This window comes from Heloderma suspectum, chromosome 3 (assembly GCF_057233095.1).
Source record: "Heloderma suspectum isolate Gila_16-S chromosome 3, 16-S_ref, whole genome shotgun sequence".
Taxonomy (NCBI): Eukaryota; Metazoa; Chordata; class Lepidosauria; order Squamata; family Helodermatidae; genus Heloderma; species Heloderma suspectum.
In genome coordinates, this window is record NC_139460.1 from 315,762,823 (window position 1) to 315,776,285 (window position 13,463).

The window sequence follows — 13,463 nt, forward strand, 5'->3', positions numbered from 1 at the left end:
GGTTTGTTCTAAGGTGAAAGGAGAAGTGTCCTCTCATATGCAGTGGGTAAGAGGAAGGGAGAGCGCATGATCTCAAGGCTTACCATAGTTCATTCCCAAACACTCAACTATGGTTAAGGTGATAAACTGAACTGGGCCATTGATTCACATGGTTAACATAACTGTGTGAGGAGAGGCAGTCTAGTAAAATGTTATGGGCTACTCATTTTTGTGTATTTACTTGCATAGCTGATAATGGGGTTCTCTGTTTAATATTGAAGTTGACAGTATGCCATTTGTGTCCAGTTTTCATATCTAAATGTATAATTTAAATATGATTGTAACAGTGGATTACTGTTACCTTTTCTTATTGATGCTGACAATTTGAAATACCTATTCATCTTTTAGTTGGCAACCAGAACGCCAGGTTCCCTTCAATGAAGTAAGATTACCCCCACCACCTGATATTAAGAAGGAAATTGGTGAAGGAGATGAAGTGGAGGTGAGTTCATCCAAATATTTCTTTTCCTTATGTTGAAGTGTATCTTCTGGAAGCGTTACGGGCCGAGACATATGCGCTTGCCTTTAGCGGTGCTATTAACCAAGCTGCTACCTTAATCAACCATGTTGAAAACAGTAGGAATTTCACAGGAGCAGTGCCCTGACAATTTATTAAATAGAAGTAGTGTCTCTTCCAGTAACACAAAGTATATTTAGAGCCAGTCTGCATATTATGATTACCAAGTTGATGGTGCTCTCCATGTAAGCTATTGATCCCCACTATGGCTCTAATATCTGGAGCTGCTCATCAGATAAGTGCTGCAGTTCATATGTGGAGTTTCTGTCTTCCCTGTTCCCCTTGGATAACACTAGTGAAAACTCAGCACAGTTGGAGAGATGGATTCCTTCAATTCTTATTAATTAAAAGTCATATTTTAGTTATCAATGATGAAAATGGGATGTTAATGTTTCTGATATGTATCATGCAGTTCTAAAATTTAAGATTTTTATGTTGAAACTTAAAATAAGGACACGGATTAACTTTATTCAAGTGCACATGTGGAATATTCTTATGCTAACTTGAATCTGGGGCATAGAATCATAGAGTTGGAATTGATTTCAGCAGTCATCTAGGCCAACCCGCTGCTCAATACAGAATCTGCAATGGTTAATGTGACTTTCTTCAGCAAAGGAGATCGTTACCTTGTTGTGGTGCTGGAGCTTGAGCCCCTCAATGACGTCATGAGCTAAACCGTGAAGGGACACCCAAGACGGGAAGGTCATGGCAGAGAGGTCAGACTAAATACGATCCCTGGGGAAGGAAATGGCAACCCACCCAGTATTCTTGCCATGAAAACTAAATGGATCAGTACAACCAGAGATATGTTGGCATACCATCGGAAGATGGGACTCCCAGGTCAGAAGATGGTCAAAATGCTACTGGGGAGGAACAGAGGATAAGTTCAACTAGCCCCAGATGTGACGATGCAGCTAGCTCAAAGCCGAAAGGACGGCTAGCAGCCGATGGTGCTGGTGGTGAACGACGAATCCGATGTTCTAAAGATCAACACACCATCGGAACCTGGAATGTAAGATCTATGAGCCAGGGCAAATTGGATGTGGTTATTGGGGAGATGTCAAGATTAAATATAGACATTTTGGGTGTCAGTGAACTGAAATGGACTGGAATGGGCCACTTCACATCAGATGACCACCAGATCTACTACTGTGGACAAGAGGACCACAGAAGAAATGGAGTAGCCTTCATAATTAATAATCAAGTGGCTAAAGCAGTGCTTGGATACAATCCAAAAAATGACAGAATGATCTCAGTTCGAATTCAGGGTAAGCCATTTAACATCACAGTGATCCAAATATACGCCCCAAACCACAGATGCTGAAGAAGCAGAAGTAGATCAGTTCTATGAGGATCTGCAGCACCTACTGGATAGTACGCCAAACAAAGATGTTATTTTCCTTACAGGAGACTGGAATGCTAAGGTGGGTAGTCAAACGAAACCTGGAATTACAGGCAAGCATGGTCTGGGAGAACAAAATGAAGTGGGACATAGGCTGATAGAATTTTGCCAAGACAACTCACTATGCATAACAAACACCCTCTTCCAACAACCTAAGAGACGACTTTATACATGGACTTCACCAGACAGCGAAATCAGATTGACTACATCCTTTGTAGCCAAAGGTGGTAGACATCTATGCAGTCGGTAAAAACAAGACCTGGAGCTGATTGTAGTTCAGATCACAAACTACTTATTGCACAATTTAGAATCAGACTAAAGAGAATAGGGAAGACCCACAGATCAGTTAGATATGAGCTCACTAATATTCCTCATGAATATGCAGTGAAGGTGAAGAATAGATTTAAGGGACTAGATTTAGTAGATAGGGTCCCAGAAGAACTATGGACAGAAGTTCGCAACATTGTTCAGGAGGCAGCAACAAAAAACATCGCAAAGGAAAAGAAAACTAAGAAGGCAAGATGGCTGTCTGCTGAGACACTGGAAGCAGCCCAAGAAAGAAGGAAAGCAAAAGGCAACAGTGATAGGGGGAGATATGCCCAATTAAATGCAACATCCCAGAGGTTAGCCAGAAGCTGGGTTGCAGTTAAACCTCAAAAACCCTAAGATTATGGCAACCAGCTTGATTGATAACTGGCAAATAGAGAGAGAAAATGTGGAGGCAGTGACAGACTTTGTCTTTCTAGGCGCAAAGATTACTGCAGATGCTGACTGCAGCCAGGAAATCAGAAGACGTTTACATCTTGGGAGGAGAGCAATGACAAATCTGGATAAAATAGTGAAGAGCAGAGACATCACACTGACAACAAAGGTCCGCATAGTTAAAGCAGTGGTATTCCCTGTGGTAACCTACGGCTGTGAGAGCTGGACCATAAGGAAGGCTGAGCACTGAAAGATAGATGCTTTTGAACTGTGGTGCTGGAGGAAAATTCTGAGAGTGCCTTGGACTGCAAGAAGATCAAACCAGTCCATACTCCAGAAAATAAAGCCAGACTGCTCACTTGAGGGAAGGATATTAAAGGTAAAACTGAAGTACTTTGGCCACATCATGAGAAGACAGGATACCCTGGAGAAGATGCTGATGCTAGGGAAAGTGGAAGGCAAAAGGAAGAGGGGGCCGACCAAGGGCAAGGCTCGACCTTGGGGGAGCTGGGGGTGGCAACGGCCGACAGGAAGCTCTGGTGTGGGCTGGTCCATGAAGTCACGAAGAGTCCGAAGCGACTGACTGAATAAACAACAAAATGTAACTTCAGCATCCCTGACAAATGGCTGTTCAGCTCTGCTTAAATATCTCCAGTGAAAGAGAACCTGCTACCACCCAAGGCAGTATGTTTCACTGTCAAACTGTGCATGTTAGGATGTTTCTTCTAATGTTTAGTTAAAAACTGCTTCCTTGCAATTTCTACCCATTAGCTCTAGTTCTGCCCTCTGGGGCAGCAGAAAACAAAATTGCTTCACCTTCTTCATGACAGCCCTTCAGATATTTGAAGACCCCTATCATGTCCCCTTATTCTTCTCTTCTACCAGTTAAATATACCCAGTTATTTTAACTGTTCCTCATGGGACTTGGATTCCAGACCCCTCGCCATCCTACCCAGCCGCCTCTATGCTAATATTTAAATTTGATAAATCTGTTTTCACAAGTCTTGTTTTCTTATAGTAAAAAAGAATTACCTGATTTATTTATTACATTTATTTATTGCATTCCTTTGGGAATTCAGAGCAGCTTAGATGGAGCTGCCAGCTAGTCTCCAGTCAATAACCACTTCAGGCCTGTTTAGTTTTAAGGGTGCATCATAATCATAGGACCATTTTCTGAACCCCGTATGCAGTAATTGCAGAAATATATTTGAAACTGTCAACACCAGTGTAGAGGGGGCAGTAGAAAAGAATGCTGTAAATAAAGTGAATGGAGAAAGAGAGAGTATTATTGTCTTACCACCTATAATTTGTGCACACATTTGAGTGTTTAGTAATGGTGAACAATGTATAGTACTTTAGATTTGTACTATTCTTTAAATTATTGTCCTTGACAGAGTAAACTGCTTGGTATTTCTACCATGTCTGTCTATCTATCTTGTACCCTTCCTTTTTCGAAAAAATGGCACTCAAGGTGGCTATAACAACCTGATTTAAATAGATTGGAAAATGGAATATGTATTATTAATAACTGGTGTGGATCTGGATTTGCATGCCAAAATTTGTTATGTCTTAGTAGTGTTAGATTTTTTAAAATATCTGGTGTGTATTACTTCCATGCTATATTCACCTGTCTGCTGTAGGTCTGTGTGTGTGTACATACATGGTGGAGAGACTAAATTGTAGGGTTCCAATTTTCTTTAAGGTTGATCAGAATTAAGATGTAATTTTCCATTTTAATTTAACAGCTTTCCTAAATGTAACAATGGAGTTTTGTCCAGTTTCTTACAGCAATGTATGTATAGAAACTGTTGTTTAATTACACTAGATGGGAAAATCCCAATGCAAAAGAGTACTGAGTCACAAACAGTAATAGCATTGATCTAGAATCTGCCAAGATCACCGCAGATGGTGACTGTAGCCATGAAATTAAAAGACGCTTGCTCCTTGGGAGGAAAGCTATGGCAAACCTAGACAGCATAGTAAGAAGCAGAGACATCACTCTGCTGACAAAGGTCCGTATAATCAAACCTATGGTTTTCCCAGTAGTAATGTATGGCTGTGAGAGCTGGACTATAAGGAAGGCTGAGCCCCGAAGAATTGATGCTTTCGAACTGTGGTGCTGGAGAAGACTCTTACGAGTCCCCTGGATTGCAAGGAGGTCAAATCAGTCCATCCTAAAGGAAATCAACCCTGAGTGCTCATTGGAAGGACAGATAATGAAGCTGAAGCTCAAATATTTTGGCCACCTAATGCGAAGAGAAAACTCCCTGGAAAAGACCCTGATGCTGGGAAAGACTGAAGGCAAAAGGAGAAGGGGCACAGCAGAGGATGAGATGGCTAGACAGCATCACCGATGCAATTAATATGGACTTGAGCACACTCCGGGAGAGAGTGGAGGACAGGAAGGCCTGGCGTGCTATGGTCCATGGGGTCACGAAGAGTCGGACACGACTGAACAACAACAAGAATCTGCCCTGTGGTCTTACCCAGCAGGGGATCTTTAAGCTACTTAATGAAAATCAGTCAGTAAAACAGATTTGACCATGGTACCACTATAGAAGATAAACATATATCCTTGAGAAACAACCATTTGTTTTTGTACAAGTAATGTGTACTTCAGAATTCGTATTTGTATTAAGTTAAAAGGTAGTCCTCCATATATCTCTAAATGTGATTGCTTATTAAAATTATCACATACCTTTAGGAGGAAGAACCCATATATTTAGCCATATTTGTTCTGTATGAATTTAAATAACTGGCATGTTATTTTATTTCTATACCTCTTTCAATATATAAAGGGAAATAATTTAATATTAAAATAGTTGCTTTTTAAAATGTTTCTTGCATATAGCCTGCCAATTCAATATTAGAGTCATAGAATCATAGGAGACTAGGGTTGGAAGGGGCCTATAAGACCATCGAGTCCAACCCCCTGCTCAATGCAGGAATCCACATCAGAGCATCCCTGACAGATGGCTGTCCAGCTTCGTCTTGAATGCCTCCAGTGTGGGAGAGCCCACCACCTCCCTAGGTCATTGGTCCCATTGTCATATTGCTCTAACAGTCAGGTTTTTCCTGATGTTCAGCCAGAATCTGGCTTCCTATAACTTGAGCCCATTATTCCATGCCCTGCACTCCCTAATGATGGAGAAGAGATCCTGGCCTTCCTCTCTGTGACAGCCTTTCAAGTACTCGAAGAGTGCTATCCTATCTCCCCTCAGTCTTCTCGAGGCTAAACATGCCCAGTTCTTTCAGTCTCTCCTCATAGGGCTTTGTTTCCCGTCCCCTGATCATCTTTGTTGCCCTCCTCTGAACTTTTTCCAGCTTGTCTGCATCCTTCTTAAAGTGCGGTGCCCAGAACTGGACACAGTACTCCAGATGAGGCCTAATCAGTGCTGAGTAGAGGGGAACTAGTACTTCACATGATTTAGAAGCTGTACTATTAATGCAGCCCAAAATAGCCTTTGCCTTTTTTGCAGCCACATCACATTGTTGGCTTATATTCAACTTGTGATCAACAATTCCAAGATCCTTCTTGCTTGTAGTACTGTTGAGCCAAGTATCCCCCATCTTGTAACTGTGCATTTGGTTTCTTTTTCCTAGGTGCAGAACTTGGCATTTATCCTTATTAAATGTCATTCTGTTGTTTTTAGCCCAGCACTCCAGCCTATCAAGATCACTTTGAATTTTGTTTCAGTCTTCCAGGGTATTAGCTATCCCACCTAATTTTGTGTCATCTGCAGATTTGATAAGCATTCCCTGCACTTCCTCCTCCAAGTCATTAATAAAAATGTTGAAGGGGCCTGGACCCAGGACTGAGCCCTGTGGTACCCCGCTCGTTACTTCTCCCCAGTTTGAGAAGATCCCATTGATAAGCACTCTTTGGGTCCAATTCTGTAGCCAGCTGTAGGTCCGCCTGATAGTTGTTTCATCTAGCCCCCTTTGAGCTAGTTTGCTCATCAGGATATCATGGGGCACTTTGTCGAAAGCTTTGCTGAAGTTGAGATATATTATGGCCACAGCATTCCCACAGTCCACAAGGGCGGTTAAGTGATCAAAAAATGAGATCCGATTTGTCTGTAAGGATTTGTTCTTGACAAATCCATGTTGGCTTCAAGTAATCCCTTTATGTTTTCAAGGTGCTTACAATCGACTGGATTGGACAATACCTGTCCCTGATTGAGCCCATATAGGTGGTGGGACCAAGAGCACATCTTTTCATCTGGTACATATGCTCTTTCTTCAGCATCCTCAGACATTCATGTGGGGGTATAATGTTGAAACTGAACCTGCACTTGTAAAATCCAGTATGCACAGGTCCATATTATATGGTTAATATCTCTGATAAAATCTGGTAATTGTCCAGGCAATGTGTGCCCATGTGCTCTGGATTTTAGATGTACAGCCCCTATGTGAATGTTATACCCTTGAGTAGATATCCAGGGACGTTGGGGTCAGGATAGGCACATTGGGTGAGAATGCAGGTGTGCTTTTGCTATCTGCTATGAGTATGGTGGAATTGGGAACAGGTTTGGCCTGATTCAGCCCATACTCTTTATAACGATTCTTTTATGCTCAGAATTTTATTTTTGTTTCCAGGCACAACTCAAAGTGCTGGTTATGACATATGAAGGCCCGTATGGCTTGGGGCCTGGCTATATGAAAGACTGCCTTCTCACATACGGGCCTGCCCAGGTTTTAAGATTACTGGGGAGGCCCTTCTCTTGGTACCACCACCATCAGTGGCATGTTTCAGGATGTGAGAGAAGGCATTTTCGGTGGCTGCTCCCAGGCTTTGCAACTTCCTGCCAAAGGAGGCTAGCTTGGTTCCCTCTCTGTTGTCCTTTTGCCACAGTCAATGACATTTTTATTCCGGCAGAGCCTTGGCATACAAGCTGGTCTATTGCAGAAGGGGGTTTTAATTGGTTGGTGTATTTCATTTGTTGTGCTTTTATATTTGTCTATGTTTTAATTACTTTTTTAAAATCTGGATTTTATTGTTTGCTACTTTGAGCACTATTTTGGGGGTTGAAAGGTGGGACAGAAAATTTAAAAAATTTTTGAGAACAGACAGATAGCCAGTGAAACTGTTGAAACAAAGGTGTCATGTGCTCCCTGTAACTGGCCTTGGTCAATGGTCTGGCTGCAGCATTCTGGATCAGCTGAAGTTTCCAATTACATTTTCAAAGAGCCCCACATAGAGCATGTTACAGTAGTCCAAACAGGACGTAACGAAGGCATGCTTGACCATGGCCAGATCGGACACCGCTAGGAGTGCGTGCAGTTGGTGCACTACCCTCGGCTCTGGGAACACACTCCTGGTCACCACCAAAACCTGGGTATCCAGGTTCTGGGCTGAATTCAGGAGTTCACCCAAACTACAAGCCTAAGCCTTCAGGGGGAGTGTAACCCCATCCAGCACAGGTTGAATCTCTATTCTCTAATCTGCCTTTTGACTAACCAGGTGCACCTCTATCTTGTTTGGATTAAGCTTCAATTTGTTTTCCCTTGTCCATTCCATTACCAACATCAGACACCAACTTAGAAGTAGAACTGCTTCCTTTGGTTTAGATAGGAGAGATAGAGTTGAGAGTTATCAGCATACGCTGACACCGAACCCCAAAACTTCAGACAACCTCTCCCTGCAGTTTCATGTATAATCTTAAATAACATGGGGGACAAAGTGGAACTCTGGGGGATACCACAAACCAATTGCCATGACGTTGAACAGGAATCACCCAGCACTACCTTCTGAAATCGCCCCCACCCCCTCGTAAGAAGGACTGGAACCACGATGCAACAGTGCTTCCCAGTCCCATCTCAAACACCTCAGAAGGATACCATGGTCAATGGTATTGAAAGTCACTGTGAGGTCCAGCAGAACCAACCACTCCCTCTGCCCAGTTCGTCCACCAAGGTGAACAAAACAGTCTCTGTTCCATAATCAGGTTTGAAGCAAGAAATGGGTCTAGGAAATCCATCTCATCCAGAAACCGCTGGAGCTGAGAAAGCCACCACATGCTCCAGCACCTTGCTGAAGAAAGGAATATTGGAGACTGGCTGAAAATTACACAATATGGGCAGGGGCTCAGGAAGGATTTTTAAGCAGAAGTCTTGCTACTGCTTCTTTTAGGCAGGACAGAATTATACTTTGCCATAAAGAGGTGTTCACCACTAACATTATCTGTTCTGCCAGTGTGCGTACCCCCCCCCCCCCCGCACGCGCTTTTCAAAGCCAGAAAAGGCTCCAAGATTCCAGCACACATGTGGCAGGGCTCGCCTCTTCAAGGATCCTGTCCACATCCTCAGGCTATACAAATGGAAAAGTATCCAGTATTTTGAATATGTATTCCTAATGAATGGTTCATATTGAATACTAACACTGCAATCACATAAACACTTAAGATCTGCTTACGTTGATTTGGTCAAATTCACTGATAGGTTACAGAGAGGCACTTGCCTCAGCCAAGAAAAAGTAGTTCATAAAAGATAGCCTCACTTGGATCTGCCTTATCAAAAGCCTCTTCCATGGAGGATAATTATCAACATTATTAATGCAGCAATTCATCCTTACCTGCTCACACTGCCCCATGATGTTCACCATGCAGCAACTTGTACGCAAGCATGCACTTAAGCACCCATGTGTAGTCTAGATTGGGTTGTGCCTGTAGTTTGTTAGCAAGCCTGGCAGTTGTTTATTTCTAAGTTGTTTTCTATCTCTTTTCTTTGCTAAATAGTTTTCAGTTCTTAAAATTTATAAAACAAAGTAAAATTATCATTGTCATTTTGTTTAAATTGATCTTTTTCTCCACAACTTAAGTAATCACCCTTGGTAAGAAACATAAATTGACCTAAGTATGGGTCAATTATAAATCCTTTATTCTTTAGTCCTAGAGCTGGAGATATGGCATTGTATTCTCTAAATTATTTTTTCTTTTAAACATAACATTTGGAAGTATTTCTTTTACGTATCAGGTAGCTTTTTCTGTTAGTAATGTTTACTGGAGGTTTTTTAAATAGTCTTGTCATTATAGTCAGTGTTACAGTGCCTGTATCTTACAATTATTTACCATAAACCAGTTATGATCTACATCCACGTGTCGCCTCCTGTACATTTACTCAAGGAGTGAAGGGGCTGTGTGCTCTGCTGAAAGGCTTGTTCATATCTCTGCTTATTAAGCTGAGGCAGGATCATCGGAACTCCCCCACAGAGAATTCAAGTGTCAGTAGGCATAATCGTTTAGGTATTTCTGCATCAAACCTAACTAGAGTGAATGGGAGTTGTACTAGAGTGCTTGGTTTAAACATGTTCAAATCAAGATGATTTAACTATGTTGTACTTACAGGTTTACTCAAGAGCAAATGACCAAGAGCCTTGTGGATGGTGGCTAGCAAAAGTTCGAATGATGAAAGGGGAGGTAAGTAGGGAGTAAAATGTGGGAATTGCAGACACAGTTCATTATGAAGCCATATCTAAGGAAAGCATTAAACTTGTGTGCAATGTCTTGTAGTACAAAAGAAGCACTCGCAATTTAAACTCCAGAAGTTTAGTAACCTCTTCCACCCACCCCACCCCGCCCCCCAAGATGGAACAGGATGGAGATTCTTTGGTGTGAAATTGCTAAAGCTTAGTTGCCTGGGAGAGGGAGGTGCAGAGGAAAAAATGATTCAAATCTTAATTTCCCGCCAGATGCATATTATTTTTCAGTCTTTAGTTATTGTAATAATCCACTTCTTAATGTTATATGACCCTAAATTGTGTCATACCTGTTTTCACTATAATGTATTCTTTAGGGAAATAAACTTTGTATATTCTATTCCTTTATATCTAGAGGTTCAAAAATCCCGCAGAAAACATGTATTACAGGTTCCTATTTCCCATGTAGTGTAACAGGCGAGCCTAACAAGAGCCATTATGGTGTAGTAGTTAGTGTCAGATTAGGAAGACCTGGGTTCAAATCCCCAGCTATGAATTCCACTGAGTGATCTTGGGTCAGTCATTCTCAGCCTAACTTGCATCCCATGATGGGGGTGGTATTATGATGTGTGGTACTCTGAGCTCTGTGGAAGAGGGGTGTGATAAAACATAATAAACAAAGAACAATAGTGCTCAGATAGATGTGTTGAGGGGGAGTGAGACTTAAGTGCTGTTGTGATTATTTCTGCACTTTCTTGGTTAAAATAATTTACTGGTCTTTAAAAACAACTTTTCACTTACAATTTTGAAAAACAATTAAAAAACTCTCATCCCTCCTCAGTTCTATGTCATTGAGTATGCTGCCTGCGATGCCACTTATAATGAAATAGTCACATTTGAACGACTTCGGCCCGTGAATCAAAATAAATCTGTTAACAAGAACACATTCTTCAAGTGTGCAGTAGATGTTCCTGAAGACCTGAGAGATGCGTGAGTAAACTGCCCTAAAACTTCTGTCGGTATCTTGTATCTAAAAACAATTTGCTTTGCTTTTTAAAAATAAATAATCTGAAGTCTCTGGTAGATGAAAGATTGATGCTGCACTCTTATACACGCTTAGTTGGGAGTGAGTCCCATTGAACACAGTGGGCTTATTTCTGAGCAGACATGCATAATATGTTCCATCTTTTATTGAATCCTCATTGTAAGACAGAAAGGAAGGGTCAGACAGGAAAGGGTGGATGAAGATCCGGAAGACCACAGGACCAGCTGTGGGTTGTGGCAGAGGACAGACGGATCACAAAGAGGCATGAAAGGGAAGACATGAGAAGGGGGTCTGAGCTGTAGGTGGCTGTTTTTGATGTGGAAGAGTTTCATCTTAAATTAATGGCAATAGGCTGTGGTTCATTGGTAAAAGTGGGTCACCATACTCATGATTTCTGCATCTAAGGAAGGGGGAAAAGCACATATATCATTTTTTTTAAAACAATGGCATCAAGATTCCTGAGACTGGCTTCACGTATTGGTCCAAAAGAATAAGAAATTCAAAATTGTCAGGTGATATTTTTAATGGTGTAAAAGTAAGTGGGCTCTCAACCGAATTGTCAATTTGTATACATCTGAAGAGAGTAAAAAAATGTATTTGTAAAAGTACAGTGTTATTTTCTGATGTTACTTGAATTGTTTCATTATATTCTTTAAAACACCTTGACCTCTTCTCATGTGAAGAGTTCTGTGTAGCTTGTGAGTTTCCACACTTTTTCATCATTAAACATAGGTCTAGTAAATGGCATCACCTTACTTGTGCAAAAGTCCTTGTCTTGGGAATGTTCTGACTCGAGAATGCTGTGCCTTCGGATATTTCAATATCGTCAGTTTTGTACAACAGCATGTCTTAACACTGCCACCTGAATTTAACTTATAAATGGATTTCTCTAGGTGTGCTAATGAAAGTGCTCATAAGGATTTTAAGAAAGCTGTAGGAGCCTGCAGAATTTTTTACCAGGCTGAAACAGCTCAGTTAATAGTACTGGTAAGATATATTTTCTTTTTCGTTCAGTGTCAAAGTTTAGTCTTGCTTTTCTGTTAATGTTATGCTTCCTGCTTGATTCTGTATGTGAGTGAGATAAAGACCCAATTTGCATGTAACAATGAACCATAATTAACCCATGTTTGGGGCCATGTGGGAGCGCCTCCCACGTGCTCGCTGAGTTTTAAGCCATGGGTTAAAACTCGTTGTTTCAGTGGCAAGCATGTGGGAAGCACCCATGGGTTGTCGTTACAAACCGGGACAAAGTGAAAATACATTCTTACTTGGGTATATTGAGGTAACATCTGCCTGTGAATGACAAATTTGCTTTAGGGTAGATTGAAAGGTAGAGAGTTGCAGGCAGAGGATCTCATTTGTACCAGTTTGGCCTTGGTGCTTGTTCTACGTATAGCGGAGAGTAAGACAACCGGTTCATGAAGTGAAATGCTAAGTGGGGACTTTTGCAAAGGTGGCTTGCGTTACTTGGTGTGTACAGCTCCTATGCCATAGCTGTTTCATCTGATTGGGTATGGCTTTGTGCCAAAAATAGGTCAAGCTGCATCAAACAAAGTAGTCCTATGTGCTTGTTTGCCATCCAGTAGCATAAAATTTGCTAACCCTCTTGCCATTAAAGCAATATGGATCTCAGTATCCTGATACAATGACAAGAATAAATCTGTTTCTTCTCGTCTGACCCCACAGTTTAACTTCAAAAAACTAAATTAACTAAAAAACAAATATCCATTAATTTTGTTCCCTTCTTAACAGTAAGAGACTAACATTTTTCGAAAGCTTGAAATAAACAGTAACAAAACTAATGTTAAATAGAATGATTACTCTCTTGGTATAACTTCGCCTGAAAAATGGAAATGCTGTTTTTTGCAGTCTGCCACTGAGGCAACGGTGAAAAGAGTGAGTATACTGAGTGACATGCATTTGCGCAGCATTCGAACCAAGTTGATGCTCATGTCAAGAAATGAAGAAGCCACAAAACATCTAGAAGTGAGTTGTCCTCATAATTGCTTCCCACCGCCAATTCAAGTGTTGATGTAGTCACTTACCTGTGCTCATGTTTGAAGGCCTTGTTGTAGTAAACAAATTCCTTTGCCTCCTCCCTAGTGCACGAAACAGCTTGCAGCAGCATTTCATGAGGAATTTGTTGTCAGAGAAGATTTAATGGGACTTGCAATAGGAACACATGGTAGTAACATACAGCAAGCAAGGAAGGTTCCAGGAGTTACTGCAATTGAGCTTGAGGAAGATACTGGAACTTTCAGGATCTATGGAGAGGTAAAAAGGAACAGGAGAATTCTTATTTTTAGTAAATGTGTGGTATTCTACTTCTTGATTGGTTGCC

At 41.3% G+C, this 13,463-nt stretch overlaps 1 protein-coding gene across 4 annotated transcripts in view; it reads left to right on the forward strand.

Moving 5' to 3' along the window:
* The window catches only part of FXR1 (FMR1 autosomal homolog 1), a 56,384-nt gene that overhangs the window by 19,514 nt on the left and 23,407 nt on the right, over window positions 1-13,463 (forward strand). For all 4 annotated transcript variants that reach the window (XM_084847570.1, XM_084847571.1, XM_084847568.1 and 1 more), the window contains exons 3-8: window positions 388-481; window positions 10,007-10,078; window positions 10,919-11,067; window positions 12,016-12,109; window positions 12,992-13,108; window positions 13,226-13,396. In XM_084847570.1, the coding sequence (XP_084703696.1) occupies window positions 10,064-10,078; window positions 10,919-11,067; window positions 12,016-12,109; window positions 12,992-13,108; window positions 13,226-13,396 (546 nt within the window). In that variant the 5' untranslated portion in view covers window positions 388-481; window positions 10,007-10,063. The remainder of the gene's footprint in view (window positions 1-387; window positions 482-10,006; window positions 10,079-10,918; window positions 11,068-12,015; window positions 12,110-12,991; window positions 13,109-13,225; window positions 13,397-13,463) is intronic.